The 27,730-nt window shown below is 39.8% G+C and overlaps 1 protein-coding gene across 1 annotated transcript in view; it reads left to right on the forward strand.

Moving 5' to 3' along the window:
* The window catches only part of CFAP43 (cilia and flagella associated protein 43), a 3,581,735-nt gene that overhangs the window by 1,193,060 nt on the left and 2,360,945 nt on the right, over nt 1-27,730 (forward strand). The window contains exon 13 of the mRNA XM_044055952.1: nt 12,268-12,417. Within this exon, the coding sequence (XP_043911887.1) occupies nt 12,268-12,417 (150 nt within the window). The remainder of the gene's footprint in view (nt 1-12,267; nt 12,418-27,730) is intronic.

Genomic DNA, 27,730 nt, shown 5'->3' on the forward strand with positions numbered 1-27,730 from the left:
CATTTAAGCAAGTTTTATAATATCTGACAGTATTCTGTTATTTCATATGCCCCAAGATCATTACAATTAAGTAATAATGAACTTATTGAGATCCAAATCACACTAAATCTGATCAATTTTGAGATAACAGTTTGTTACAGGATGCTCTGTATGCCCCCTGAAAACCATGTTGGATTCCTAAATATTCTGGATGAACTTCGTTTACACAGAAGCTCCATCATTATAGGAGACTTTAATTTCCTCATGATTAGCTTGGAAACCTATACAAATGCAGTATATGACAAAATCTTAGATTTTATAAACAAGATCTCCCTGGGCCTAATTTTTCAAAAGATCGCACATGACAGCAAAATATTATTGAACTGGTCTTTAGAAACACAGCATCTATATGTATTATTTCCATGGTAAACCCTACACCAGTTACATCCAGTCACAAACTGGTAACATTCTCCATCTACATTCTTAAACGTTCAGATGCAACTATCACTGAATTTAAGGATCTCAAATACATAAACCTAAAATTTTGTAACAGTGTTTCCAAATTCACCTGCAGCTGTTATTCCTAAAGCTTTTGATTTTCTATTCTCACCTGACTAAATATGGTAATTTAACTGTCCCAACTAGATCAAAGCAAAATGGAAAATTTAAGAGCAAACTAGCATATGGTGGTCCACATGCATAAGCTATGTGATAAGAGAAAGAAGCGTCTTAAAATATACAGCAAAAATAAAGTCCCTCAAATCAAGGTAACCATCAATAAGTTATCAAAGGAGTTGAAAAATACCATCAGGAAAACAAAGGCATCCCATGAAATGAGACTATCACCAGAACATGAAGCACCTACAAACCCTTCTTTAGTTACATCAGGAAGATAAGGAATAACACTAGACATTGCTCAGAACTCATTCAAAATGGAAACACCCACATGGATCTAATGGATATTGGCAACATACTAGCAAACAAATTCAGTGCAGACTTTACCCCAAGGACAATTATACAAATCCCATATATCCAGGAAGTTCTCAGACTTCCAGTTTTCAGCAGAGAACATTTACTAAAGTATTTTCTAAAACAAAAAAAAATACATCTTCCATGGGAGCTGATAATATACCTGGTTGCGTAATAAACAGTAGTAATAAGTGAAGGTAGACTCTTCTGAATCTGTTCAACTTACGTTTAGCAACTGCATTTATCCCCAGGTGTGGCACACAGCCAAAGTGAGGCGACTCCACAAGGTAGCCTCACACTGACCCCATATGAAGAGTTTCATATGTAAAGCCATTGAACATGTCATAAGGGACATAATTAATGTTAATATCAAAAATCTTACCAAATTAGATCCCCAGGAGTTTGGCTTTATCAAAGGTAAATACTGTCTGTTGAATCTGGTGAACTTCTTCGAAAGGGTGACACAGGCAGCGGACAGTGGGCATGTTGTCCATATAGCATACTTTGACTTTGCCAAGGCATTTGATAGTTTACCTCTTACCAACATAATAAACAACATAAATGTACTCTGAATTGACCCTTGTGTTGTTAGATTACAAATTTGTTGATGGAGAGAGCCCACACAGGGAGGGTAGCAGGTACTTATTTAGAAACCATGAAGGTAACCAGTGGAATTTCCTAGGGATCAGTTTTGTGAACTTTGCTAATTTGGCATATACTTATCTGATCTTCAGATCACAAGTGAAGATTTCTGCTTAACCTCATTTGCAGATGATTGTAAACTGGATGTCATCCTTAAGTTCTACGATGACACAAAGGCACTCCAGCATGTTAATAATTGGTGTACTAAAAATGACTCAAATTAAATGCCAAAAAGCATAATATTGGCACATTTGGTAAACAGCCCCTTCTTTCAATATATAATAGAGATAACACCCCATTTCAAAATGAGAAAGCTGTGAGAGAAGTTGGAACAGGTGGCTAGTTTCTTTTAGTTTGATCATCATGTAGCAATGGTGGCTAGAAAATCCCTTTGCTTTGCACGACTCAATGTAAAAGGTGTATCTTCAAGATTAAAATAAGTTCCTACCCTCTTGTATTCCACACTGATTTGGTCTATCATAGAATGCAATGCCCCCCCCCCCCCTTTGGGATGTATCTCACTAAACGCATAAAGCAACTGGAAGGACCACAGAGGTTCCTAGCTAAGAAGATCAACGGCTTAAAAAACCTGCACAACCAAGTGAGACTGGAAGTTCATTTCCTGTATTCAGTATCCTGTCGACTCCTTAGGGGTGATATGTGCCTCACTTATGTGGCTACAAGGGATCTAGTAGTACAAGATTGTTTATACCTTCATAAAGCAAACAGTTCTACAAATACTAGGACCAGAGACCTAAAGCTTCTTAAATAAACAAAGCAAGATGGAGAGATAGGTTTGTCATGAAGCACATACCCCCCCCCCTTTTTTTTTTTAGAAAAAACTTCTTCTTCAAATTAAGCAGTGTGATTCAATATCCTCCTTCAAAAGAGAGCTAGATAATTGGATGGGCATTCATATATTCTTCTGTTATGACTAGCCTATCTGTCTTTAAAAAAGGGAGTTAGGGCCTAGGTTAGGTGCTGGCAAGGTGTTAATGGCTTCCTGGCCCAGTTGCCTTGTATAGTCTATGATTCTGTGATTGTATGATAATCTATGCATTAGTTTGTAACAAATGAAGCTGATTTCTCATATTTTGGGCAACACTGAGTAACTTTTATGACTTGATTTTTCAGGTAGTCATATAACTGGTCCTGATAAGTAAGGAAGTCATTTAACTTGTCAAATTAACATTTGAAAAGCATCAGTTGTGATGCTATTCTGTAAAATCTGTGTTTGATCGTTTATACATGTTGTGCATACTGTGGAATCAGTCTGGTAATGTCCCAAACTAAAGAAATCATACTGTGGATTCAAAATAGTTTTGTTTCCCTGTTGGTAGGAATCAAACAAAATAATTTTGCTTTACAAAGCCTGTAAGGGGATCACTGAAGCCCTTATTTTCAAAAGAAGAAAATCACCAAGTCTTTTATAATAAATGAGTCAGTCTTAAGGTCAGCAGCACAAAATAAAACTAAGACCACTGAAAATGTCCCATATTACCCGGGTGACCATCTTTTTGAGTGGAGAAGCATAAAAATGTCATTCATGTCACACCTAACTATGTTTGATGCATTATAGTTTTACAAGTAGTCCCACTATATGTCTTGTGATCTCTTAATGATAGTAAAAAAGTAAATCCACATCTCTTCATGTTAAAGCTGCATGTAACTAGGTCTAATCTGTAGCTAAACCATTTGAGTGACAGACATGTCATTTTAGCAATATACTCCTTTCTTTGTTATTTACGTGTGTTCACATATTTCTAATTCTATAAATTTCTGTTTCCTTTAACTTAACTCTCTTTCTTCTGTATGTGGATAATCATACTCCACCAGCATCCTCATGTCTTTAAACTAGTTAACTAGAACTTTTCACATGAAGGGGCTTGGAAAGCTATTATAAATCATTGTGATCAACTCTATCTTACAAAAATGTAATCCTTTGATGTCTCCTGTAATTTCATAAGAATAACTTGTGCCTGGAAAAATTCACAAATATGTTTACCTCTTTTAGACGTACAGAAATTATTTTGTAAAATAATCTAGTTGTGATCATAGTGTAATTAATTTAAAAAAGTAGCAGAAATTATTAATGCATATTAGATACCATACTTTGTAAGAATTTGTTTTTCCTTGTAGTTATCCATAAATTCCCTAATGTTGAAATTATTTTGAACTCAACTAATATGTTCCTTTTGAACTGTCTGATCATCAACAACCCCTTTTTTCCCATTTTCTGCATGGGGTTAGGGAGTCATGGCAACTGTCGCCATCTCTCTGTTCAGTAACCGCTCATCTACCTTCTTTGATACTCATGCCTGACTGTCACAGGTCTTCCCTCACACAATCCATCCCTTTGCTGGATGCCCTCATTTCCTCTGGTCTTTTCCTGTCTGTCTCAAATCATCTTCTCCAGATAGTCTTCTGCTTTCCTGCACATGTACCCAAACAGCCTTTACTTGTTCTCTTTGACTTTTTCTGCAATTGGAACTACTTTGGCTTCTGCTCTTATGTCCTCATTTCTTTGTCTGTCCCACAATGTGCATTCTACCACCTGTCTCAGGCAGTTCATCTCCATCACTTCTAGCTTCCTCAACTGCTCTGCCATTACTGCCCTGGTTTCTGTACCACATAGAAATACTGGTCACAAAACTGTTTGCAAACCTTACTTTTAGGCTTTTTTGGCATTCTTCTGTTATACACTACCCCTGACACTCAGTGCAAGTTGGTTGCAGCTCCTCTAAATCTAGCTTTGACCTCCTCATTCAGACTTCCCCTTCTCCTTAACCAACCCTCCCAGATACTTGAAGCTGTTAACCTATTCCACTAGTTTCCCTTCTATCTTAATTTTGATCTTCTTCTGATTTCCCTCATTTGCTGCCATTACAACTGTCTTATCTCGACTCAGTTTTATCCCATGTACCTTCAGTTTTGCATTCCTTTCTCCTATCTTTTGTTGAAGTTCTTGCTCAGAGTCTACCTGTATTGCTACATTGTCTGCATACAGTGGCTTTGTTGACCTGTCCCTTCTGACCTGTTTGCTAATATAGTCCATCACTAGTATGAACAGCACGGGGCTCAGTGTTGAACCCTAATGCACACGCTGTCCTACCGGAAAACCCTCTTTGAGACCGAACACTGTTTGTACTTGATTCATTGGGTCCTTGTACATAGACTGCACTAATTCTACAAGTGTTTCTGGGACTTCGAACCACTACAGGACTGCCCAAATCAACTTTCTTGGGACCTCGTCATATGTTTTCTCCAAGTCTAGGAATGCCTAATTGGACACTTTAGTATCTGCCTCACTGCAAACATCAGGTTAGTTGTGCTGTGTCATTTTGTGAATCCAAACTATTCCTCTCCCATCTTCCTTTCTATTGCTCTGCTTACTCATTTGTTAGTAACCCTCTCCAGAACTTTCATCCAGTGTGTTAGGATTTTGATGCTTCTGTACTGCCCACAGTTGTGGTTGTCCCATTTGTGCTTGAAAAGTGGCATTAATATGCTTATTCTGCAGTCACCTGGGATATGCCTTTCTCTCCATACTGCTATGAATACCCTCTGGAGCCAACTCACCAGAAATCTTGATCATATCTGTTGTGACCTCATCTGAGCCTGCTCCTTTCCCTGACTTCATTTTGCTTAGCGCTGTTCTTACTTCTTATATGGTGGACTCCTCTTCTTCTTTCATTTTAAGCTGTGTTTGGGGTACTACACCTTTTGTGGGTTTTTCTTCATTCAGAAGCTGCTGAAAATACTCCTTCCAGTTGCCTTTTGATTTCCTTTGGTTGGTAAGTATGTTGTTGCTGGCATCCTTCATGAAGGGTGTCTGACTATCTTCTTAATCTTTCTGACTTTGCCTTGCAACTTGATAGAGTTTCATTGTGCCATCTCCTAAGGCACTTTACCACCTTCTAGAAAGTGCCTCTGATGCCTTGTTCTTTGTTGTTGCAACTCCTCTCTTAGCCTCTTTGTTAGGCACACAGTATTTTTCCAATCCTTGTCCATCTCTTCTGTCTCCCACTTTTTCCTGCACTCCTTTTTTTTATTTTGATGACTTCCTTGATATCTTATTTCCATACCTGGCTCAGCCGCATATCTATTCTTGCATTCATAATTGCTGTTGTCAGACACTGCCATTTTTCTTCAACTCTACATATTGCCTCTTCTTCTTGAGGTGATAGAGCCCTCAGTAATTCCTTGAACCACTGTGCTTTCCTCCAGTCAACTTTCAGGTCTTCAGCCTGGTCTCTGTTGAACTTAGACAACTACTTACTGACAACTACTTACAGCTGCTTGTGGCAAACAGTGGTTTATGCTGTGGGCCAACTGTTTCACTGGAGATGACTTTGCATTAGTTGATTCTACGACAATGCTCTTTCCTTACTAGGAGGAAGTCTACATGAGTTGCATGTGGCTCACTCTTTTATGTGATCTTGCGATAGTCTCTATTGCTAAACCATGTACTGGCCACCATAAAGACATTTGCTAGACAAAAGTCTAGAATGGCCTTTCCTTCTTTATTCCAGTTGCCCCACTCATGTGAGCCAAGCCAATGCTCGTATCCTGTTCTTTCTGTCCTGATATGTGCATTCAGGTGACCCATTATCAACACCAATTTATACTGTCCTGATTTATCTATCAGGTTCTGCAACTGCTGTCTGAATGCACTCTTTTCCTCGGGTGTGTATCACTTTGTTGAATCCCACATCAGTAAATACCTCTTCATCGAATACCAATTTATCAAAGCTCCTAATCAGCAAACGGACTTTGTAGTGAAATTTTTCCTAGGGCAAAACAATGGTTAGCCACCATCTGGAATTTGCCCTTTTCCCCACTATAGTGTGATCTCGGAGTTGGTATATTTAGTTGGGGGAGGATCAGAGGGTGTGGGGAGCATGGAGCATAGCCCCCCCCACCTGGATAGGTGTTGTTTAAGATTTTATTCTTGGTCGCTAGAGCGGCCTACTGTTGGCTTGCCCTAGGAAACATTTTGCTGAAAAGTCCATTCGCTGATTTGGAGCTTTGATTAATAGGTGTTCGACGAAGAGGTATTCACTGATGTTGGATTCAACAAAGTGATATAGACCCCTTTTCCTCAATATCCTGACCCCGCTGTGGAGCATATGCTGAGATTATGACTAGTACCCTATCCTTACACTGTAATCTGTTTGCCATCAGTCTGTCAATAATTCTGATGACATCCCTCATTGTATTCTGAAGGCTGTCACTCACCACAGTTCCCACACCATTTCTAGTCTGCCCTGCCATCCTCTTGAGTAGTAGACTCTGGATCTCAAGCCAAGTGTCTTTGCTTCACTGCCCTTCTATCTTGTGTTCTGGATACACAGGCTATCCAGCCTCCTCCTTAGCATCATATCATCCACTTCCAAGCTCCATACTGTCAGTGAACCTACATGTAGTACAATAATTCTTATTTCATGTTTGGCAGGTTGATTGGTTTTATGACTAGCTTTTGCTCAACAGAGCTAGCTCAGATAACCCAGGCTGGGCAACTTGACACCAGTGGCTAGTAGCTTATTATCCCAAGACTGCTGGGATTTATAGAAGGCACACAGTAGCCAATAAGGACACATGCACCCTTCCCACCATTAGCATGGGTCCCTGGCATAGATCAGAGTAGGTTGGGTCCTCAACCCACTTATAAACAGCAAATACCTATGCCCATTTGACAACATTAGTCAACATGACTGAATCACCTGCAGCCATATTTTACACTGTTGAGTGACTAGCCCTGCAACAGCATGCAGTCTGTGGTCTGTATTCTTCTATGTTGAGGATATTGCAAACCACAGTAGATGCCCAAAGTGGTTGGTCTGTACAAATCTTACCCACATGGTACAATCTAGAGTCTGTGCTGCTGCCCACAACTCCATTATTGGGTGAGCTTGAGATGAAAACAATTGACATGCTTTGTGGAGACGGGAGGAACCTCACAGAGGTACAGGGAGAACATGCAAATTCCATACAGGCATGCCCAGAAGATAAGATAGAACCTTGTACATTGTTCAGGGAGGGGAAAGACCTTAATAATTACACCAACTTATTATCTGAACTGTCTAATGAACTTTTTGAAACAGTGTCACTGTTTGAATATTGCCTTCTGGTACAAGATACTCAGTTCTTTGTTTCAGGCTAGTAATTACTAGTTAGCCAAGAATCAAACCTTGAACTTCTGGTTATGATAAACTTTCTATTTCATTTGGCTACTACTTAAATATGTTTAGCATTCTTTTTAATATTGTAGCAGTGTAGCAGCTTATCTTGGTGTTCAGAGCTTGCCTTTAGCCAAAAAATGGCAAAAAATAACAAAAAGTACTTTGTTTCATGCAATCTAGTCTGATGGCTTATCCAGTATAAACAAAAGATACTTTTGTGCTCATCTTTAGCTAGAATTTTATATTTTCTCTAAATTGGTGACAGTGCTCTGTCTTTCATTTGCACCATGTCTTAGACTAACTGTCTGTATCTTTGTTCTGACCAGAGGTCATAATCTGCCCATTGTTGCCTTTTATGTGAGTCTGAAAATATGTTTTTTGCCGCTTTTCTTGCTTGTGGAGACATTTCAGGAACAATGGTGATTGTTGTTGTGCATACACCAGTAAAGCTGTTTTTCCTCACAGGCTCTTATTAATTAAATCTACCAGTATTTCCCATTTGCCTAAGGCAGCCTTTCTCAGGATAGCAAGGAACTAGTATGTTTTTTTTTTCAAAAATAACATCTTGACTCTCTTGAAACTAGACCATTATTTTTTTTATTTTTCATTCTCTATGTTAGAGGCTCAGTACTTACCAAAGCCTGTACTAGTGTCTCAGTATTAAAGTTTACTTCCATGGACAGCACTCCACCTGCCCCTTTACAAAAGATTGTTAATCCCTGTTAATGGATAATGAAACATAAGATAGTAGTGTGAGGGACTTGCACTCTGTCAGTGCTAGACTGCAGCTAAAATATTTCCTTTGACTGAAATGACCTGATTCTACACTTGTCTGTTTTGTTTTCTTTAGATTAAAGTAAGTATTTAAATCAGATAAAATAATTCACTGAGTTTTGTTTTGTTCAAAGCAGGGGTAGGTAGTACCCATATTCTCTTGCAGATATTCTTTATAGATTTGTTCTTTAGCACAGTTTTTCTATTACATTCATTACAGACTGAGAACTCTTACATTTCCGATTCTGCTGATATTTTCCTTTATTTTTAAGCTCTGTATTTAAACATGCGTATTTTCAAAGTTAACCTTGTTTTGTCTCATTTAAGACTACTGGTTTAATCACCTTATCTATCACCATGTTACACAGAATATATTTGTGTCTGTCGTACCTAGTTTACAAAGTTAGTGTAACTAATGACATTGCATATGTTTCTTTTCTTTCAAAAAATCTTCTTCTGAGTCAGCAGTTGCAGTATCTGAATTATGAATTACTAACTTCTTTAGTGACAGTATTGTTTCCAGTGAATATGCAATAAATAATTTTAAAAACAGTGTTTATTTTATGAACATCTGGTGCACTTAGATAAACAGAACACATGCTCCTTTACTTCACTGCAGTTCCCAGAAAAAACAAAACAGCAATTATGTTTATTTATTTAAATGTATTTGCATTTGGTTACCAGGGTAGAACAGTGATCAAGCAATGACCAATTACAAGCTCAGCCTGGTTTATATCAAAATGTAGCAAAACAATATACAAATAGTAAGCACTGACAGTCTGACAATCAGTATATGCATAGAACATCTAACAAGCCAAATATATGTAGTGTTATATAATTGGAACAGAAAAGGAAGATGAGTTAAAGTAGAAGTAATAGAAATGGTGGAGATATGGGTACTAGTTGGTAGGTTAGGAAATAATTTAATAGAGAACAGTTAGACGAAAGGGTGGATTAGATTGTGTGTAGTGTGTTCAGAGCAGTAACTGTGTGGTAAGATGAATTACAGTTTAGGATGAGTGAGTTAATCAGGGGGATCAGGTATATAGGAGGTAAGTCTACTATAAAGTTGTGAAATAATTGGTTTGTGTGACATGTCCTTTAAATGGACAGTTGCATTTAAACTGTTTTACTAAGTATTGCTTGAAATGTAGCCTGAACAGGGAGTACTTTGTGTTATTATTTGAATCAGGAGGAAGTGACTGCCATATTTTTGGGCTAGTACACAGAGGCACTGGCTAGTAGAGTGCAGTTTGAGAGAAGGGGTTTGTAGGGAGGGACCAGATATGGCTTGGCTTTTTAGGTTATACTGTTGAATGGTAGTAAAATGTTTGGGAGAGAGATAGAAGTGGGTGTTATCTTTGAGTATTTTGAAGAGTAAGGAACCAAGAAGAAGATTTGACCCTGCCTGTACTGGAAGCCACATACCGTTTGAAAGAATAAGGCAGTGGTGTTCATTCCATGGTGAGGTAGGTATGAACCAGCATATTTTATTGGGGAGGATCTAAAGGGCTTCAGTGTTTTTGATGGAGGCCAATGCAAAAAAAAAAAAAAAGGGGGGGGAGACCATACTCTAGTTGGGCAAGGAGGATGACTCTTCCTATAGCAGGCCTCACTGGATATGAGAGGAAATTAGATATTTTGTTGGCCCAGAAGAGTACACTGTTGATCTTGACTTTCAACTTTTCTTTGTTCTCATGGAAGTTTAGTGATTTGTCTATCCAGATCCCCAAATATCTAAAAGAAATAGTGGTTTCAGTGAGATTGTTATCACAATTAAGGATATTAAAGGACTGGGGGATTTGGATATTTTAAGGGCACTAAATAACATGTACTTTTTTAACAGTAGTTTCTTGGAGTTTAGCCAGTGTTGTAGCTGAAGAGGGTCCTGTTAAAGCTGAGTTTTGATTTTATGATGTGAGGGATCAGACCTATAGATGAGCATGTCATGTGTATAAAGTAGTAGTACTAAGTGGGGCAGGTCTAGTGGACGTTTACTGATGAATAGAAGAGGTGCTAGATTGGAGCCATGTGGAACTCCCATTGTGAATGAGGGAACTGCTTCAAAGTATTGGGATTTGCATATTGTACTAATTTTATCTGTTAACCAGATCCACTGGATGCAATAGTCCCTTCTCAAAGATAACCCAAGAACACTGTCATGTCATTTGACTTGCTCACAGTTGCGCAGCAGGCAAATGGAAGTAGAAGGAGTCAAACCCTGCACCACGTAATACAAGAAACAAACTGTTAACATTTTAAAGCATTAATCCTCCATACTTACTGCCAATATGTTTGTTTTTCTTTTTGTAACTTAAAATTTAAAATGTATAAGCCTTTTGTTTCTAGAATCTTGTTTTTATAATTCATGAAAATTATGGAAACCACTTTATACTCATGCTGATACCTGTAAAGCCATAGACATTATTTTCTGAATAAGATTAAAACTATGCAACACTATTACCATTCACACAGTGTAATATGTAATGACTGAGCCAATTCCTTGTGTTTTTAGATTTGCAGCTATGCGGAGTTAAGGAAGGTGTCTTGCCTGGTAAAGTACATAATCAAGAACAGCAGACCCTGTGGTAGATGTTAATAACACTGTCAGATGTGATATTCATGTAACTGGAAACCCAGGACATTGGCATGGCAGTGCACTTTATGGCTGTCTGTGATTATTTGTGGGAGTGAAGCTATGTACAATGGCAACATTGTGAAGGACTTGTCACAAGTGGGATGGGGTTCCAATGCCATATGCTGAGACACAACTGCAGTAAAGCTGCAGTTCTACAGAATCGTTACTGAAATTCTTCTGTTACACGGTTGTCCGAGTGGTATTACACGAAACAGCAATAATGGTTTACATCATACTAACAAAGACTAATTAGCACGGCAGTTATACTAATGAAGCTACCTAATGCAGTGTTTCTGAATCTCTGCAATAACACTGTAATCACAAACATGTTGGTGGCAGTCATATATACATCACATATACATCACTGAGATTACAGAGCTTGTGACCAATGTGCTTGGGCATATAGCATATGTAGGCCCACAGCACAATGGTGCAGTAATGTAGCTGTTCTTAGTCTCATGGTGCAGTGCTAAGGACTTCCTATTAGTGCCACAATGCAGCACCATGCTGTGTGAAATGTGATCCACAAGTTTGCGTCTGTGCCCATGGGGGCTATTATTTTGCTCCTCAAGCAGATTTCATAATGTGCAAGTGCAGACTCTCCACATGCCTAGCATGTACTTCTGGGTAAATGTACCACATAAAAGCATTGTTGTATCCTGATTTGGCAGTAAGTGTTGGAAGATATGAGTACGTTTGGAGACTATAATAGGTCTCTGCTACAGGTCTGGCAAAGGATTATTGATATGATACTCCATGTAAAGTAAAACTTGTGTGACATTGGCACATACTGGTCCACTGGACTATCTGGCAATGCAGATTTTATTATGTATGGCAAATGTTTTTGATTCTGAATTTTATGAAAATAGTTTATTTTAGGCCAAGTGTTATTACTGTGCCTATAAAATGTGCATTTGACTTTAAAGTCGACACATATTAAAGCTAGTAGGCAGGGCAATACAGTTTTTGAAGTACAAAAGTTTTCATAGCTGGAATACTAAGAATGTTATCGTCAGTGATTCTTGTGCTTATAGTAATTCTGCAAGTAAAATTCTTTATTATATCTTTTTCATTTTTTTTCAGTTGTAGGATGTGAAGTTATAACCATCTCTACACTAAATATCAGAGAAGAGAAGCAAGTGAAGGTTTTGGCACTCCATTTAGAAGATTCAGTGGATGCAGTAGGACAAACAAAGCTGGAAACATTTGGGTTGCCATATGAAATGTCAACAAGTAGGTGCAGACTTATCTTCCTTGAGACTACATAGCCATTAAACAAAGGTAGCACATGGCAGTAATTTAGCCACATATTTCCTTCATTCTGTCACATTGTATCCCAGTGGGGTATTGAAATATTAAAGTATAACCTCATAGACCACATACAGTTGTAGGAAGAAACCTTTTTTCACTATGTTCAGGGGAAACACAGTATGAGGTACTTCCTTATTACCTAAAACATATTCTTTTATTTTACTAACTGTGCATAGGATGACTTTAAAAAGTTGATAAGTTGGATATACATTTTATATCTTATTTCTTATCTTTTGTTGCTGATCGTCAGCCTTTACTTATCTGAGAGCTGTCATACGGGCAGTCATCAAGGGTTTTGTGATTAGATCTTTAGCCTTGCCCCGTGTAGCTGATGTGAGCACCTGCACCACCATGTGGGATTCTGTGCCCTTCTGTGTATGCTGTTAGATGCATGTCTGTGAGTGCTACCATCATTAGCTTGTAAAACCAACCTCATGTACGTTGGTCCTACAACCAGTTTTGTCATTCAAACATGAAAGCACTTTTGCTGACTGGGTGGGGACTCTAGTATTACATACTTACTCCCTTCTGTCCCTGATCAGCTGTTCTAACTCCTGTGCCACTCTTCAGATTTGGGTTGTCTGAATCATAGCAGGGTTTTCATCCCTCTATGCCTCAGAACTGGGTAGTTTGGAGAAGCTTTTAAGTTAATTAGGGTTTTTTTTATGTTTTATTATATAGATTAAAAGCCATGTTTGATTAGTACTTTCCAAAATGAGAAAAGACTATTTTTATTTAAAATTCAGTACACCAATTTATCTATCAGTATATAAGCATTCCACTAGCCATGCTTGTTTGAGCATTTTTATTTTTAATCATGAAATCAGTCAAATCCTCATTTGTTGCTTAGGAATATTTAGTTTTTATGCTGTTGTTATTCCATTATGATTTCTGTAAGGGTGCAGACTTTAACCACACTGCTGCAACCAGTTCATGCATCAGGGACAGAGTTAAGTCTCTTGATATGCACCTCTGTTGAGAGTAATAAGATATAAATGTTAACAGCCAATAAATAATGCATGAGATGACTAACCTGAAATACCTCATGGCAGATAAATATTGCTTCTTTGGGTTATGTGCAGTACTAGCCACACCAGAATAGGCTTCACATCGTACCATGGCAGAGCAAAGCTACAACTCTTGGCTTATCAGGATTTCGTACACCCTTGTTCATAGCACACTATCTTTTATTGCTGTGTTACCCAGCAGAACTGCCACTTTGTTAGAACTATTTTGCAAATATATACATATTAACACACACACACACACACACACACACACACATTTCCATAATGGTTACTAATACCTTTCTAATGCCACTACACCTTTCTGCTTTTATGGTAACATGCTGACACCAGCCAGACCAAATCACTGCACACTCTTAAAATAAGCCTACATTATTTTTAGCATATGCTAACTATAATTAAATAATGTCTTCTTTTCAATGCAGATGCCATCCGTTACATTCCATCTGTTTTATGCAATTACCTCAGTATACAGTAGTAAGCAGACAGCCACTGGCTTTTGAAATTTAATAATGAAATTCTTTACTTAAACAAATTAGGCAGTCACGGGCACCGGAACCATAGAGTGAGGGGAGCCCCCCCCCACTTTTGCAGATCATTCAACCTCCCAACTGTCCCGAATTGCTTTAGTTGATGTCATCGCGCGGCGCATGTGTTTCTGGGCTTTGCGAGCGGGAACAGAAATGGACAGCTTTATTTGGCTTCTGCTGAACAGAAACGGACAGTTTTATTTGGCTGCCGCCAGGACTGAGGATGGAGTCTGGACTCGCTTTTCAGAATGAGTAAGCTGGTGTGTGTGTGTGTGTGTGTGTGTGTGTGTGTGTGTGTGTGTGTGTGTGTGTGTGTGTGTGTGTGTGTGTGTGTGTGTGTGTGTGTGTGTGTGTGTGTGTATATACGCGTGCGCCTTTGAATCTGCTTTGTATGGTATGGTAATAAGAACATCAGCATAGTCATCTTTAACTTTGTAGTGCTGGGTTCAGAGATATGATAATAAACTACTAATATAATGTTAACTCACGTGGCTTATCTTGTCTCCAAATCACATTATATTACCCTCCCACTACTGGCAATGTGGTGTCACCCAAAAGCACTGGCAGTGATTTTTTAATGAATCCTAGCTATAGTCTTTTTGAATGGTTTTATGTGGCAAACTTATATTAGCCTTTAAAATCTTTCATGACATCAGTTTGCAAATCATGTTTGATGTTGAAGTTAATAGTCATAAAACTTTTAAACACACACATTTGAAATTCTTTACTAAAATGAGGATACGTGATGTTAGACACTCATTTATCACCATTAAGATGACCCAGTTATGGAATAAATTATGAGTACACACACAAACTGTGCATGGTTTGGTGATAAAGTCTATGAATTTTCATTAAATGAATTGATGCTCTTAGATGGCTTTCATGTGTAAGAACTGAATATATATGTATGTATGCATGCTTTTTACCTTTTTTTTCTTTGATTTTGCAAGTGTGTAACCACCAACTGTTGTGTGTTTCCTTGGTGGTGTTTTTTCACTGCTGCTTTATCTCAACTTGTAAATGAAATGCTTTGCACACTGTAAGTGAGGAAGATTGTGAGTTTAAGTTTCTTTAGTGTTGTGTTTTTTTTTCTTTTACTCTACAAAATGTGTAAACACCAAATGCTGTGTGCTTCTCTGGTGTGGTTTGTCTTATTTCTCCTGTGGCTCAACAAGGAAAAACTAAAATACTGGTTATACTGTAAGTGAGGAAGTGCTAGTGAGTTGACATCCTCTCGGGATTGTATGCCTTCTATTTTTTTCTTTCATTTTTCATAGCTTCCACTTGTAAATAAAGTGCTTCACATACTATAAGTGGACATGCTTGCAGGTTCAAGTCCCCTCAAGGTCATATTTTTTTTAGCTTTTTTCTCTTGCATTCTGTTTGTGTGTAACCACTAACCGCTGTGTTTCCCTGATACTGTTTGCCCCACTCCTTCCAAAGCTAAACCTATAACTGGGTTACTTTGCTCAAATTAAGTATGGAATGCTGATAGTTCAAATCCCCTCAGGGGTGTATGTTTTTTATATTTTTTTTTCTTTCACTCTAAATGTTTGTAGCCACAAATCACTGTGTGTTTCTCTAAGGTGTTTTGTCTTATTGTTTCTGTAGCTCAGTCTATAGGTAACATGCTCTGCTCGCTGAAAAGGAAGGAGGTTGTTGGCTTCAAGTCCCTCCGCATTGTGTGCTTTGTCTTTTTTCTTTCGACATTACATTCAACCTTGGGTACAGGTAAAAAGAGCCTAAAGTCCCTAGCCACCATCACTTGTGAATTTATGCTCTAGCAATTTTCTAAGGTTATAAAATCAGTATTTGAAATGTGGCCCTATTCTGGGACTGTATTCCCCCATGAACTGTACTAAGAGGTTGAGAGCTATGGTGAGAAGTTCAAGACTTGGCAGTGAAATGCATGGTCGTAACACAACATTTTATGCAAGCAGCTTTCCAAAATTATACAAGCAATGTTTCAAATGTGTCCCTGGTTTTTGCCCCCCCAATTGAAAATCAGTTCAAGAAGCTGTGCATCATGCCTATGGCTTATACTATTGTGATTCTGTATTTATATATTTTGTGTAGAAGTAGACTGTTATCATGGAAATGTTCTGAATAGAGCAGTTTTGTCATTATTGGTGCATGCATTTTGCTTCATTGCCTACTGGAAAAATGTTTAAACAATACATTTAAAATGCAGTTGTGTGTGGAAGTAGACCTTTATGATGGAAATGTTCTGAATAGGGCAGTTTTGTCATTATTGGTTAATGCATTTTTGCTTCATTGCTTACTGGAAAAATGTTTATACAATACATTTAAAATGTGCTCTAACTTAAGTCTAACAAGTGTGCTATATTATACAAGGAATATCATTTAATACAATCGGGAAGGTGAATCAAGGAATGCATACATGTATGCATGGCCCTAAAAATGTGTCTGAAAACAGCCCAGAGGAAAGTGTGAAAGGCTCAATATCATGGGCAAATTTTAAGCTTTACTCTTGTTACCAAAGCGGTGGATCAAGGTAAAACAGTTCACACCACATTACCTTGACCTGGCCATGTCCTTTGACACAATCCCCTACTTAAGTGTAGTACAAAAGATGAATAATGTAAGAGCAAACACTTATATTACCAGCTGCATTGCCAAGTTGGCTCACAGGGTGCAGGAGATCAAAACAGGGGAAGAGACCAGTCACCTGTGGAGTCCCCCAGGGTTTGGTGCTGAGACTTTTTCTGTTTGGCATATACATCTCAGAAGTAAAAGGAAATACCAAAGAGCTTTGGCCAGCTAAATTTGAGATGACTGGAAGCTAGGAGAAGTTATTGATTCCCCAAATGACTTAACCATCATGCAGGAATGTTTGTCCCAAATAATAACTGGTGTTATTGCCCTCTGAGAACTGATCCAATTGTTTGGCATTTGGGAACTTGTGTGTACAGTGACCTAACTTTTGACCAACATGTGCCCAGAGTCATAAGAAAGCCTTTCTATATTGCACAGCTTATAAATAAATTGATTGTGACTAGATCTAGAGATGTTGTTGTCCCCCTTTACAAAGCTGTCATTATGTCAATCATTTTGTATAATGCCCACTTTGGCATGTATCTGTCCAGCCCCATGCAACAATTGGAATATCTTCAGAGATACCTTACTAAAAGGATACAAGTCCTAAACAATATGTCTTGCATGGACCACCTCAAAGATGTATTATTATATTCAGTATCCTACAGAGTGCTTAGAGGTGACATGTCTAGCATACAAAGCATCCTCCGACATAATACAGATGGACCTACTGAACAAATGGCATCAGAAATACTCAGTCCAGGTATCTAAACTGAATGTTGTGGAGAGATGGATATATGTATATCACAGAGGCTACCACTGTTCTGGAACAGACTAGCCATAAAAATAAAGGAAAGCTCATCCATCCATATTTATATGCAACTTGGATCTAAGGATGGGTAATAGAAAATGTACTGCAGGATTTCCCCTCATGCCACTAATGGATAGAGGCAGTTCCTAAATGCTGCATCCCTTACACGGCCACCTCAAATTATCTATGGGATGATCACAGTTGTTCTCACTAGGGCTAATATACAATTATCAGCCATGGAGATAGCTAAGACCAATCAGAAAATGTTAATTCAAGCACCAAAAGGTAATTGGCTAAGCTTAAAATGTCCTCCAAGTTGAACCTGTGCTGTGATAGCAAATAGTTATAAAAAATTACCCTTTTTAGTTCACTAAGTGCCCCTGTCACCCCCCCCCCCCCAGTCTTAACAGCTTCCGGTGCCTATGTAGGCAGTGCATTTTAAGAATAAATATTCAAGCAAAATGCACTTGCACAAAGAAATGTAAGATAGGACTGTTCAAAAAGGCACATGGCATTAGAAAAATGCTGACTATTAGCTAACTAATTCTGGCATTGTATTAACGAAGATGACTATAACCTATGTACTTTTCAGTTGTAAATAACTTATGGGCAAAATCCATAGACATGAATTCACTGATGTTCCAGGCAAGATAGTCTTTTTTCTCAACTGTTGTCCACAGAACACTTTCAAAGAAAAGCACAAACTCCAGCTAAATGACTGAACTGAAAAGCAGCAAATACAACGAAAAACAAAGACCAGGAACCCAATGAATAAAATGTATTGCATACACTGCCTTCTTGTACTCCAAGAAGGCAGTGTATGCCGAGATGTCAGAGAGGAATACATTTTATTCATTGGGTTCTTGGTCTTTGTTTTTCATTGTATTTGCTGCTGTTCTTTTGCTGCTTTGTTGTTGTTTTTGCTGAACTGAAAAGCACTCTGAATTTAAAAGTACAAGGAACACTTAAATGAAAGGAGGACAGAGTTGTGTCCTTAATTAAGTACAGCCTTTTTCAACAAATCCCCCTTTCTGCATTACATGAAGAAGTAACAAACCTACTTTCTCTGCTGGGCAGAGTTTCAAATCAGTACTTCCTTCAAATCAAACCAGAACCTTCTAACCACAGTAAGAAAAATTAGCTTTAGGCAAGAAATAAGCTCTGGAAATATGTGCACACAAGGAGGACCAGGCTCTGCCACATTTTTACAGAGGAGAACAGTTACTTGTTCTCTGCAGTTTAATATATTTCACATTTCACATCTTTGCTGCAGCTTGCTGAAAAAAAAAAACTACAATTCTTATACAGGGTTTACATTTTACATGGTTTCCTAGTTAGTGCATATATAATTAAGAATAAATACCTTAAACTCAGGAAAGGGGGGGTTGGAGTTAAGCAACATGGTTTGAAGCCTGAAAAGTGAAGGCTTGCATAGCAGCTTGTAAGAACTCCCTGGGGCTGGATTTGAGGGGCTGTCTTGTTTTTCTGCCCACATCTTGAAAGGACAATATAAATGCTTGTATATAGCTTTGGGTTTTGTATGTATGTTAGTAATGTTGAAATAATCATTAATTTAGACAGAAAACTGAATACAATCTATGTAATGATAGAAAGACAGGATAAAAGTAAGCTTAAAGAGGGGTCTGTGAGAGCCATGGTAGAATGCCAGGTGAAAAAGAATTATGGCATATTTTACAGGGGACTTTCCACAGGAAGTCAAGGTGAGTGGATCCAGGTTAAGTTACATGGTACAAAGTAAATCCACTGAGGTCCATATATATATGGATTTGTTGTAGGGGACACAGTGCTATTTACTTTTAACATAAATGACTTAAACCCCATTAAGAGGGATGAGGTGTTAGCAGTTATGAAAAGGAAAAGAATGGGTATAGCAACTTTAGTGGAAACCCATCTAACTCAGGAAATGCTCCTTAAACTGTGACAGAGCCGATACATACTGCAAGGGAGTTCATTATATAATAGGGCTAGGAGGTGACCAGTGATTTTAATGGCTAGACATATTTCCTGTGAGATTACGAGGAGAAGGAAGAATAAAACAGCTTGATATGCCAGTATAAAGGGAGTCTTGTATGGACAGTTAGTCACCGTATCTGCAGTATACACTCCTCCTTGGGTGACCCATAAAAGAGAGGCATCCTGAGATTTTCAGAAGGCTCAGTTATCACTATAAGGGATTGGAACTATGTCCACAAACATCATGAGATGCAAACCCAACAGTCCCAATGTAGGATAACTAGGGCAGAGAAATTCACAAAAAGGACACACTGTATCATCTATGGCTAGTGGATATATGGAATGCCATTGAAAATAAAAAGAGGTCACTGGTTTACATTTTATTCTACTAGATTTAACACTTAGTCATGAATAGGCAGGGGATGTATATATAAACAAAAAATGTATAGACCAGATAAAGAAAATAGAAGTAAAACTTATAATTACAGCTGATCATGCATTTTTGAAGGTAGTCTGCAATATTCAGAGGACTTTAGTTGGGAAAAGCACTGGAGATTTCTAGCTTATAAACTGAACAAGGGAACTTTTATATACTGGGTAAAAGAGTTACAAGAAAAAATTAATGCATTAGGTAAAGTGACAGTGATGGGATGAGAGAACTGCAGGTAAGAATTAACAAATGGGAGAGGGCACAAAACTGCTATAATATGCATCTATATGTGAATTACAACTGAAACAAAAAAAAATGACCAAGAAGAGAAAGTGGTGCTTAGGAAATTAAAGTGGAAAGTGCAAGTAATGAAGAAAAACAGAGTAGCTATGAGAAAAGGCATTATTCAAAGTGTATTTTTCACCAGTTCTTCAAAAATTCTTAAATCCCTAGCTTTGATGTTAAGACAGCAAGCCCATGAAAGATCAATGTTCAGGCTAACTGAACCTAGCTCCAGTAGGATGTAACACAGAAATTGAAAATATAAAAAATATTACCAGAATTCTGAGCAGGTGTATATCAAAAAGAAAAATATGAGCATGATCTAGAGAAACAACTACAACAGTTTTAAATCACTTAAACCTGCAAAAGCTGACAGAAGAGGAGTCAAGAAGGGTTAATAGATAAGATCACAGATCAGTAAACTGTAGTGACTGTTAAGAAGCATCAGGGAAATCACCAAGAACAGATGGCCTTCCAATAGAAGTATGGAATTTGATGTGGAATAGAATGATTACAGTCTGAGGGGGAGTTATTTAACTTTATGTATGTATATGTTATTTATTTAACATTTGTTTACCAGGAAAGTCTGACTGGGATAGAGCCCATTTTCAGCAGAGTCCTGGAGAGAAATGCTCCAGGTGCATTTCTTTGGAATGTGGGAGGAAACCCACGCAAAGACAGGAAGAATATGCAGACTCCACACAGAAGGCACCCCAGCTGAGAATCAAACCGGAGAACCTCATGCTAACTGCTGCGCCGCCTTGATATTGATATTCAAGGTACTCATAGCAATTTGGAGAGAAAGCACAACAGTTCAAGGAAATACTCTGGGCTCTAGCACCTCAAGAAGAAAAGGAAATAGTTGAAGTTGAAAAAGAATGGCAGTGCCTCAAAACAGCACGTGCGGGGACTACAGAACAAATATGCTGCCAAGCCAGGTATGGCAAAAATGTACATAAGGAAAGCTGGAGGTGGAATGCAGAAGTTCAGGAAGTCGTCAAAAGAAGGAGTACATGAAAAAGTGGGAGACAGAAAAGACGGACCAGACAAGAAGGAATACTGGTTGGCTAACAAAGAAGCTAAGAATGGAGTTGAAATAGCAAAGAACAAGGCATCAGAGGTGCTTTACTAGCTTCTGGAAAGTATGTCAGTAGATGGCACAGAGAAACTATATATCCAGTTGAGGTGGTATCACCATTCCTGACATTCTGCATCTTGTCTATGAGTCAGCTGACAATCCATGCCAAGTTCTGTGAGTTTGTCAACTATACTGAGTGGAGTTTTGTATCAAATGCTTTAGCCAGGTCCAGGTCGGCGGTATGCACCATTTCTCAAAGAAGTCCATCAGGTTTAGTGGGCATGGCCTTCCATCGGCAAAGCTAAACTGGGTTGATTCCCGTGTGTGAAGGTTACCTATATCTTTGTTGATCATTTTCATAATAATTCATTCCATGGCTTTGCATATTGGATTATATTCAATGTCAATGCTGAATCATGACTATAAGCTATTCACATCAATATACTGGCAACTACAGTTAACAGATTTGTACCAGAGTTAATATCATTAAACCAAACAGGGTTCATTAAATGAAGGCCGACCTCAGATAATTTGATCCATACCCTCTTATTCCTACAGAATGTGAAATAAATTTCACCAGTTGCTAAATTTATCTACCAGAATAAAATAAATGTAAACATAAAGTGGACCATAGGGGGTAAATGTGGATGTAGTAAAAGACTTGTAGAGACAAAGTCCAGTAATGTGGGAGCACAGAGAGGTAAGATCTATAGGAATTTGGCTTGCTAGAGATGTAGAGGAAACCAGGACATGGACATATATATGCAAACATTATGCAAAAGATGCAAAGCAACTTACAAGGATGGGTGCTGTTAAATCTGGATTTAGATCTAAATGTACATGCATTATATTGGCATGTCCCATTTCACCTTCTATACCTAGACCATGCATTTTGGCAGTCAGGGGTAGACAAAATTAATAAAGAAAATAAAAAGATAGATGACCGGGAAAAGCCAAAGGAATTCAAATGACAGGATAATGGTGCCAAACTGGAGTGGGATAATATTCTGCTCCCTCAGCAGCAGAGAGGAAAAATGATAGTAGCATATCCGCTACACTAGTCAAAATTGGTAGCAATAACCTGTTATATGACATGCCAAAAAAAGAAATGTTAGTTGAAAAAAATCAAGAGTCAGGGAGCAGAAACCTTTTAGAACAAATGCAGGGGAGGGACGGGGAGATAGGATTTAATACACCCCTCTTGCAAGTTTTAAAATCAGAAATGGAAAAAAATTAAAAATAACACCTTAAGGCAGTAGAAGCATTATATATTACCTATAGGTACCTCCAAAAGAGAGGGAAGGAGGAGAGAGACCAATAGGTTAATAGTGGGCCCAAGGTGATACCAATGTTTGTTATTGGTCCTAGCTTAATTGAGCTAGAAGGAATCAAGTTTGGAGTGTACAAGAGGGAGATATGGCATATCAGATATGAAAAGGCTCCAATACCAAGGACTAATGACAACTAGTCATCACTAACTGGATAAAAGAAAATTAAAATTAGCCTACAGCACATAGATAATGAAAATAAGAGATGGGATGACAGGGAACTGGAGCCTTATAACATGAGCTGCACATGCCTTAACACGTCTGAAAAAATAACAATCTGTAGAGAAATGGGCAACATGTATAGATAATGAATCAGTAGGGAAAAGACTGGAGTAGGGTAGTCTGGATGGCAAAGATAGCAACAAAAGCCAGAAAATATAGTATCTGCTGGTGGAAATGCCAACATAATTTTTTATACGCCAACTAAGATCGTAAAAATATTTCCTGGCACCAGTCCAAACCACTGTAGACATCAGGAGGGTAAAAGGGGCATGGGATCATATATTCTAGAGTTATGAAAAATTATCACAGTATAAGGCAGACATCAAAATATTACTGGAACAGCTAGGTGGTATATCCTTGATGAAAGCTTTGTTATTACAGGAATATTGAAAAAGGTACTCCCCATACTCAACCAGCTGAGTGCCTTATTTGGATTGTGAACTTGCTGGCCGAAAAGTTAATAACAAAATAACAGAAGAATCAAGATCCTCCAAATATGGGTGATTTGATAGCTTTAGAACAGGCATTATGGAAGGAGGAAAAAATATCAAATAGGAAAAGCTCAGAAACTAACTAAAAATGGCAAGCATGGCAATAACACTTAATAGATATGTAGTTATAGTAGGCAACTATTAACAGAGAGCCTTGGATGTATATGATACTGATTTATGTTTGTTGTAGGTGGAAGACCAGGAAAGCCAAGGATCATGTTTAAAATTGAGAGGGAGAGTTAAGAGTTAACACAGATGTTTAAATGTGCACTTGGGAAAGGTTACATGAAAACTGGCTACCACTGCAATGTTTGTTTGTGTCTTTCGGCTTTTCCCGGTTAGGGGTCGCCACAACGGAACTCCGGTCCTCTAATGATTGGCAGTAGCTTTTTACGTGCTGGCTTGCCGGGCCTAATGCACAACCTTCAACGAAGGAACGCCCATTCACGCATGTCGCCACACAGAAGATGCTCTAACTGAGAATTGAACTGGCAGCGTCTAACTGTGAGGTGACAATCTGTTGTATATCTGAAAAGCAAGGGGACAGTGTTAGTTCTAAGTAACTTCTTGGAATAACCATAGATAATAATCTAAACTTTGACACTCATACTAACATCACTATAAAAACAGTAAATAATAAACTGGGATCCCTTTACAGAATCAAACCCTTCCTTACTCCTTCAACCAAAATCGCTATAGCTAGAACTCATTTAATCACTACCTTACTCTATGCTTCACCCATATACACCAGTCTCTCAAAAAACAACCTAAACAAACTTGCTACTGCCTATCACAGCATTGCTAGATTTGCCACAGGATCTCCTTTTAGAACACATCACTGCAACAACCTAAAACAACTAGGATGGCTAGAGTTTCATAACCAGATACTATCTCAACAACTCACTATTATCCATAAGAGCTTGTACTACCCCACCTATGCACCTATACTGACTACCCTCATTACCCCCTACAACAATCTTAAGAACCTACGCTTCTCTAATAAGCCACTTATTACTATCAACAAATCCAACAACTCAGCTGGAGATTCACTGTTTTCTAACTCTGTAGGCAAACACTGGAACAGGCTTCCCTCTGAACTCCTATCTCTGACCTCCATAAGACTCTTTAAACTAAAAATAAAACAATTTCTCAGTACTCACTGGCTTTGTCCTTGTACTAACCCTGACTAACTGTCTTCTCTGCTCCTAACAAGAGTATATTCTACCTACTTACATCCTCTTGCTGCTTCCTATATATCTTTATTTCACTGTATCATATGATACATTTGTATAATTTATCAACTGTATATACTTTTTTATCCTGCTTGCAATTGAAAACAACTATTTTGTTTTTATATGTATTGCATTGCGTATCACCTCATCATGAGATAGGTGTGCTTGTAATGACAACTGTACCTAATCTGTATGTCTGTAATCTGTTTAGACCCTTTTTAACTACCGATGTTAAGTTGTCAATCTCGCCTTCATTCTTGCTTGATGGGTTCGGAGCCGATCCCTCGGCTCCGACTCGGCACTTGCTTTAGCTCGAGAACTCCTTTTACCAGCTCGAGGCAGCCCCATATCCCATGATGCAAGGCAGGAAGTACCCAGATCTCGCTTCGCTTGGGAGGTCTTCTCTTTACCAGCTCCTGGTAAGTAATTCACTTTTGTGACTTTTAAGCCCCTTTTTACTTAAAAACTTTTTATATTTGATAGTTTAACTTTAAACTTAATTTTTCTGACAGAAATCCCTGTCTCTTTTAAATTTTTTAGTCAGTTAATTTCCCTTTCCCATCCCCCTGTTAGGGTGTGTGTGTTGGTTTAATTTACTATATCCTTTGGGATTAATTTAATTTAATTGGACTGGTGTGTGTGTTTTTTGGGCACCATGTCTAAAGAGAGGGTTTCAGGTTTTAAGAAGTGTGACCCGTGCTGTCAGAAGATGTCTCTGACAGACGGTCACACTTCTTGCCTGTACTGTTTAGGCCCTCTTCACCTGCAGGACTCCTGTGTTATTTGTCACCCTTCAGCCAGAGAGTCCTGCAGGAGAGAAGGAATAAGTTGATTCTGAGGGGTCTTCTGCCGGAGGGCTCTCCGCCAAGTCGGCCCCACAAAATCAACAAAATCTGCCAAGACCCAGGCTTCTGGTTCTAAGCCTGTGGCCTCGGCCCGACTCGTAGAGTCGAGATCGCCCGCTGGAGCCGATTCTGATCTACTAAGCCTTCGCCGATGGCTATCGGTGCCGATCTGCTTTGACCACTGTGGGTCGGTTCCGACCGCCCGACACCCACGCGCACGGCATCGTGTCGGCCCGATCGGCTCCGACACCCATGTGGCAGGCATCGTGTCGGCCCGATCGCTCCGACACCGCTATTTGGTGGCTGTATCGCCCGCTGGAGCCGATACATCGAGGCGCTCTGCCGGCTCCGAAATCGGTGCCGACAGGATCAATATCGGCCCGATGACCCATTCCAGGAAGAGGTCGAGGTCTCCTTCCTTGGAGCCGATATTCGGCCCGCCTCCCTCTTCTATCGGAGCGAGCCATCGGAGCCGATCTTCAAGGTCGCCCAGGTTGTCAGACCATGACCTAGAGAGAGTGGTCAGTAGATTGCTCAAGTCACAGGTACTGGCCCAAATGCTCCACAGTCCGTCTCAGCAGACGACTGTTGGTCCACACCTGCTACAGTTCCTCCTTCAACTCTACCCCAGAGTTTGGAGTTGGAGTCTTCGGCAGGGTTACTGCTACGGCTGGAGGACGGATACCCCTTCTGTTCCTTCAGCCCCTACTCTTATCTCCTCTTTAGAGGGATTCGTGGTCGGGCTTCCATGGTCTCCTCCGAGGTGAGTGGCATCGACCCTTGTCCAACCCGCTCTTCCCCTTGGAGCCTCGGCCTTGGTGAGCTCGGCTCCGACATCTGCCTCGGAGACTTCCTTTTCGGTGGCCCCTGGAGTTCCTAGCTCTTCGGAGCGGGGTCTCTCGGACCTGCCTGGGAGGGGAGCATTCGAGGTGATGAAGAGTGTACTGGCCACTGGTATCAGTCAGCAGTCTCTTCCCGTAGCTCCTCCCTCTATTGTACCTGTTGACATCTCTGCCACTTCTCTTGCTACAGGACCCAGAGATCCTCCGCCTCAGGTTTCCCCCTCTTCCGAGGATTCTCCTGATGTTTCGGGAGATCCTCCTAGGAAGAGGACTTGTAAGAGGAAGCATGTAGACTCCCCTGAGTCTGTCACTCGATACTGACTTTGATGAGTCAGAGGGATCCCCTAGATCCTCTCTGAGGATGTCTCCTTCTCAGACATCCTAGAACTCTGAAACAGAGGGGAAACTGGCCCTCCAACAATCCCTCTGAGGATGAGTCAGTATACCTAGAGGCGCTTGATCTCGGCCCTCCACCTCCTGGGTGTCTCCGCCTTCGACCCCTTATGCAGGTTATAGCACGAAGGCGTGGACAGCTCCTGACTCTGTAGAGCCAGTCCCTAGGAGGCCTTCTAAATTTATAACTGCCCCTAGTGACAAACAATTCCTTACAAAGGGTGTCCCCGCTGATGCCATGGGTGGCTGCGGCCACCAAAAGGAACTTGCAGATCCTTCCGTGCCCGCCCATCCTCCTAATAAGGACTCTAGGACCATGGATAGGTACGGCAAGCGGATGTTTTCCTCAGCGACCTTTGCTATGCTCGCTGAATTATCTTTGTCACTTCACCAGACTCCAGAGAGATATCCTGAAGGAGCTGGGAGAAGTAGTTCAGATCCTACAGCTGCAGGGGCCCAAGAAAAGATTGCTTCGCAGCTAGGAACCCTCAATTCCATTGCTAACTCCTCCATGCGGCTAATATCTTATGCTGCTGATGGAGTAGTAGAGCCGCAGGCACAGGTGTGGCTCTTAGACGCCAAGCCTGGATGCGGCTATGTGATTTTATGGATCCCTTTAAGGCCCTTCACAAATTCTCCCTTTGATGGGTCAGCTTTGTTTGGCCCTCAGGTGAAGGAAACCTTGACCAGGTGTGAGCAGGACGGCAAGACTCTTTCTGCTGTTGGAGTCTGTTTTTCCACCCCTTCTAGGCCTTATCCCAAAGGACAGAAGGGTGGGAAGATGTGGTTCAGAATCCCAAGGAGTCACGCCGGATTCACGTGGTCAGTTTACCCCTAGAGGCAGAGGGGTAACAACAACAGACGCCGCCTAGAGGCAGAGGGGTCCAAGAACCAGGGCAACAGGGAGTCTCTTCCTGAAAAGCCTTTTCAGCATCCCTGAGGTGTTGCCCGGCTGTCCCTCCTTGGAGGCAGTCGGGGGAAGATTATCACTGTACCCAGAAGCCTGGCATTCCCTCACCAAGACAGATGGGTACAGTCGATCATATCCAAGGGTTACATAATTCCTTTCGAGGAAAGTCCCTCCCTCAAGTTCCCTTCCAGATGTACCACCCGGTCTAAGGGACATTGCAGAGTTAGAGATCGCAAAACTACTGCAAAAGAGCCATTCAGCCAGTCACAATAGACCATTCAGAGCC

The sequence above is a fragment of the Protopterus annectens genome, chromosome 14.part0, assembly GCF_019279795.1.
Source record: "Protopterus annectens isolate FY-2018-M chromosome 14.part0, PAN1.0, whole genome shotgun sequence".
Taxonomy (NCBI): domain Eukaryota; kingdom Metazoa; phylum Chordata; order Ceratodontiformes; family Protopteridae; genus Protopterus; species Protopterus annectens.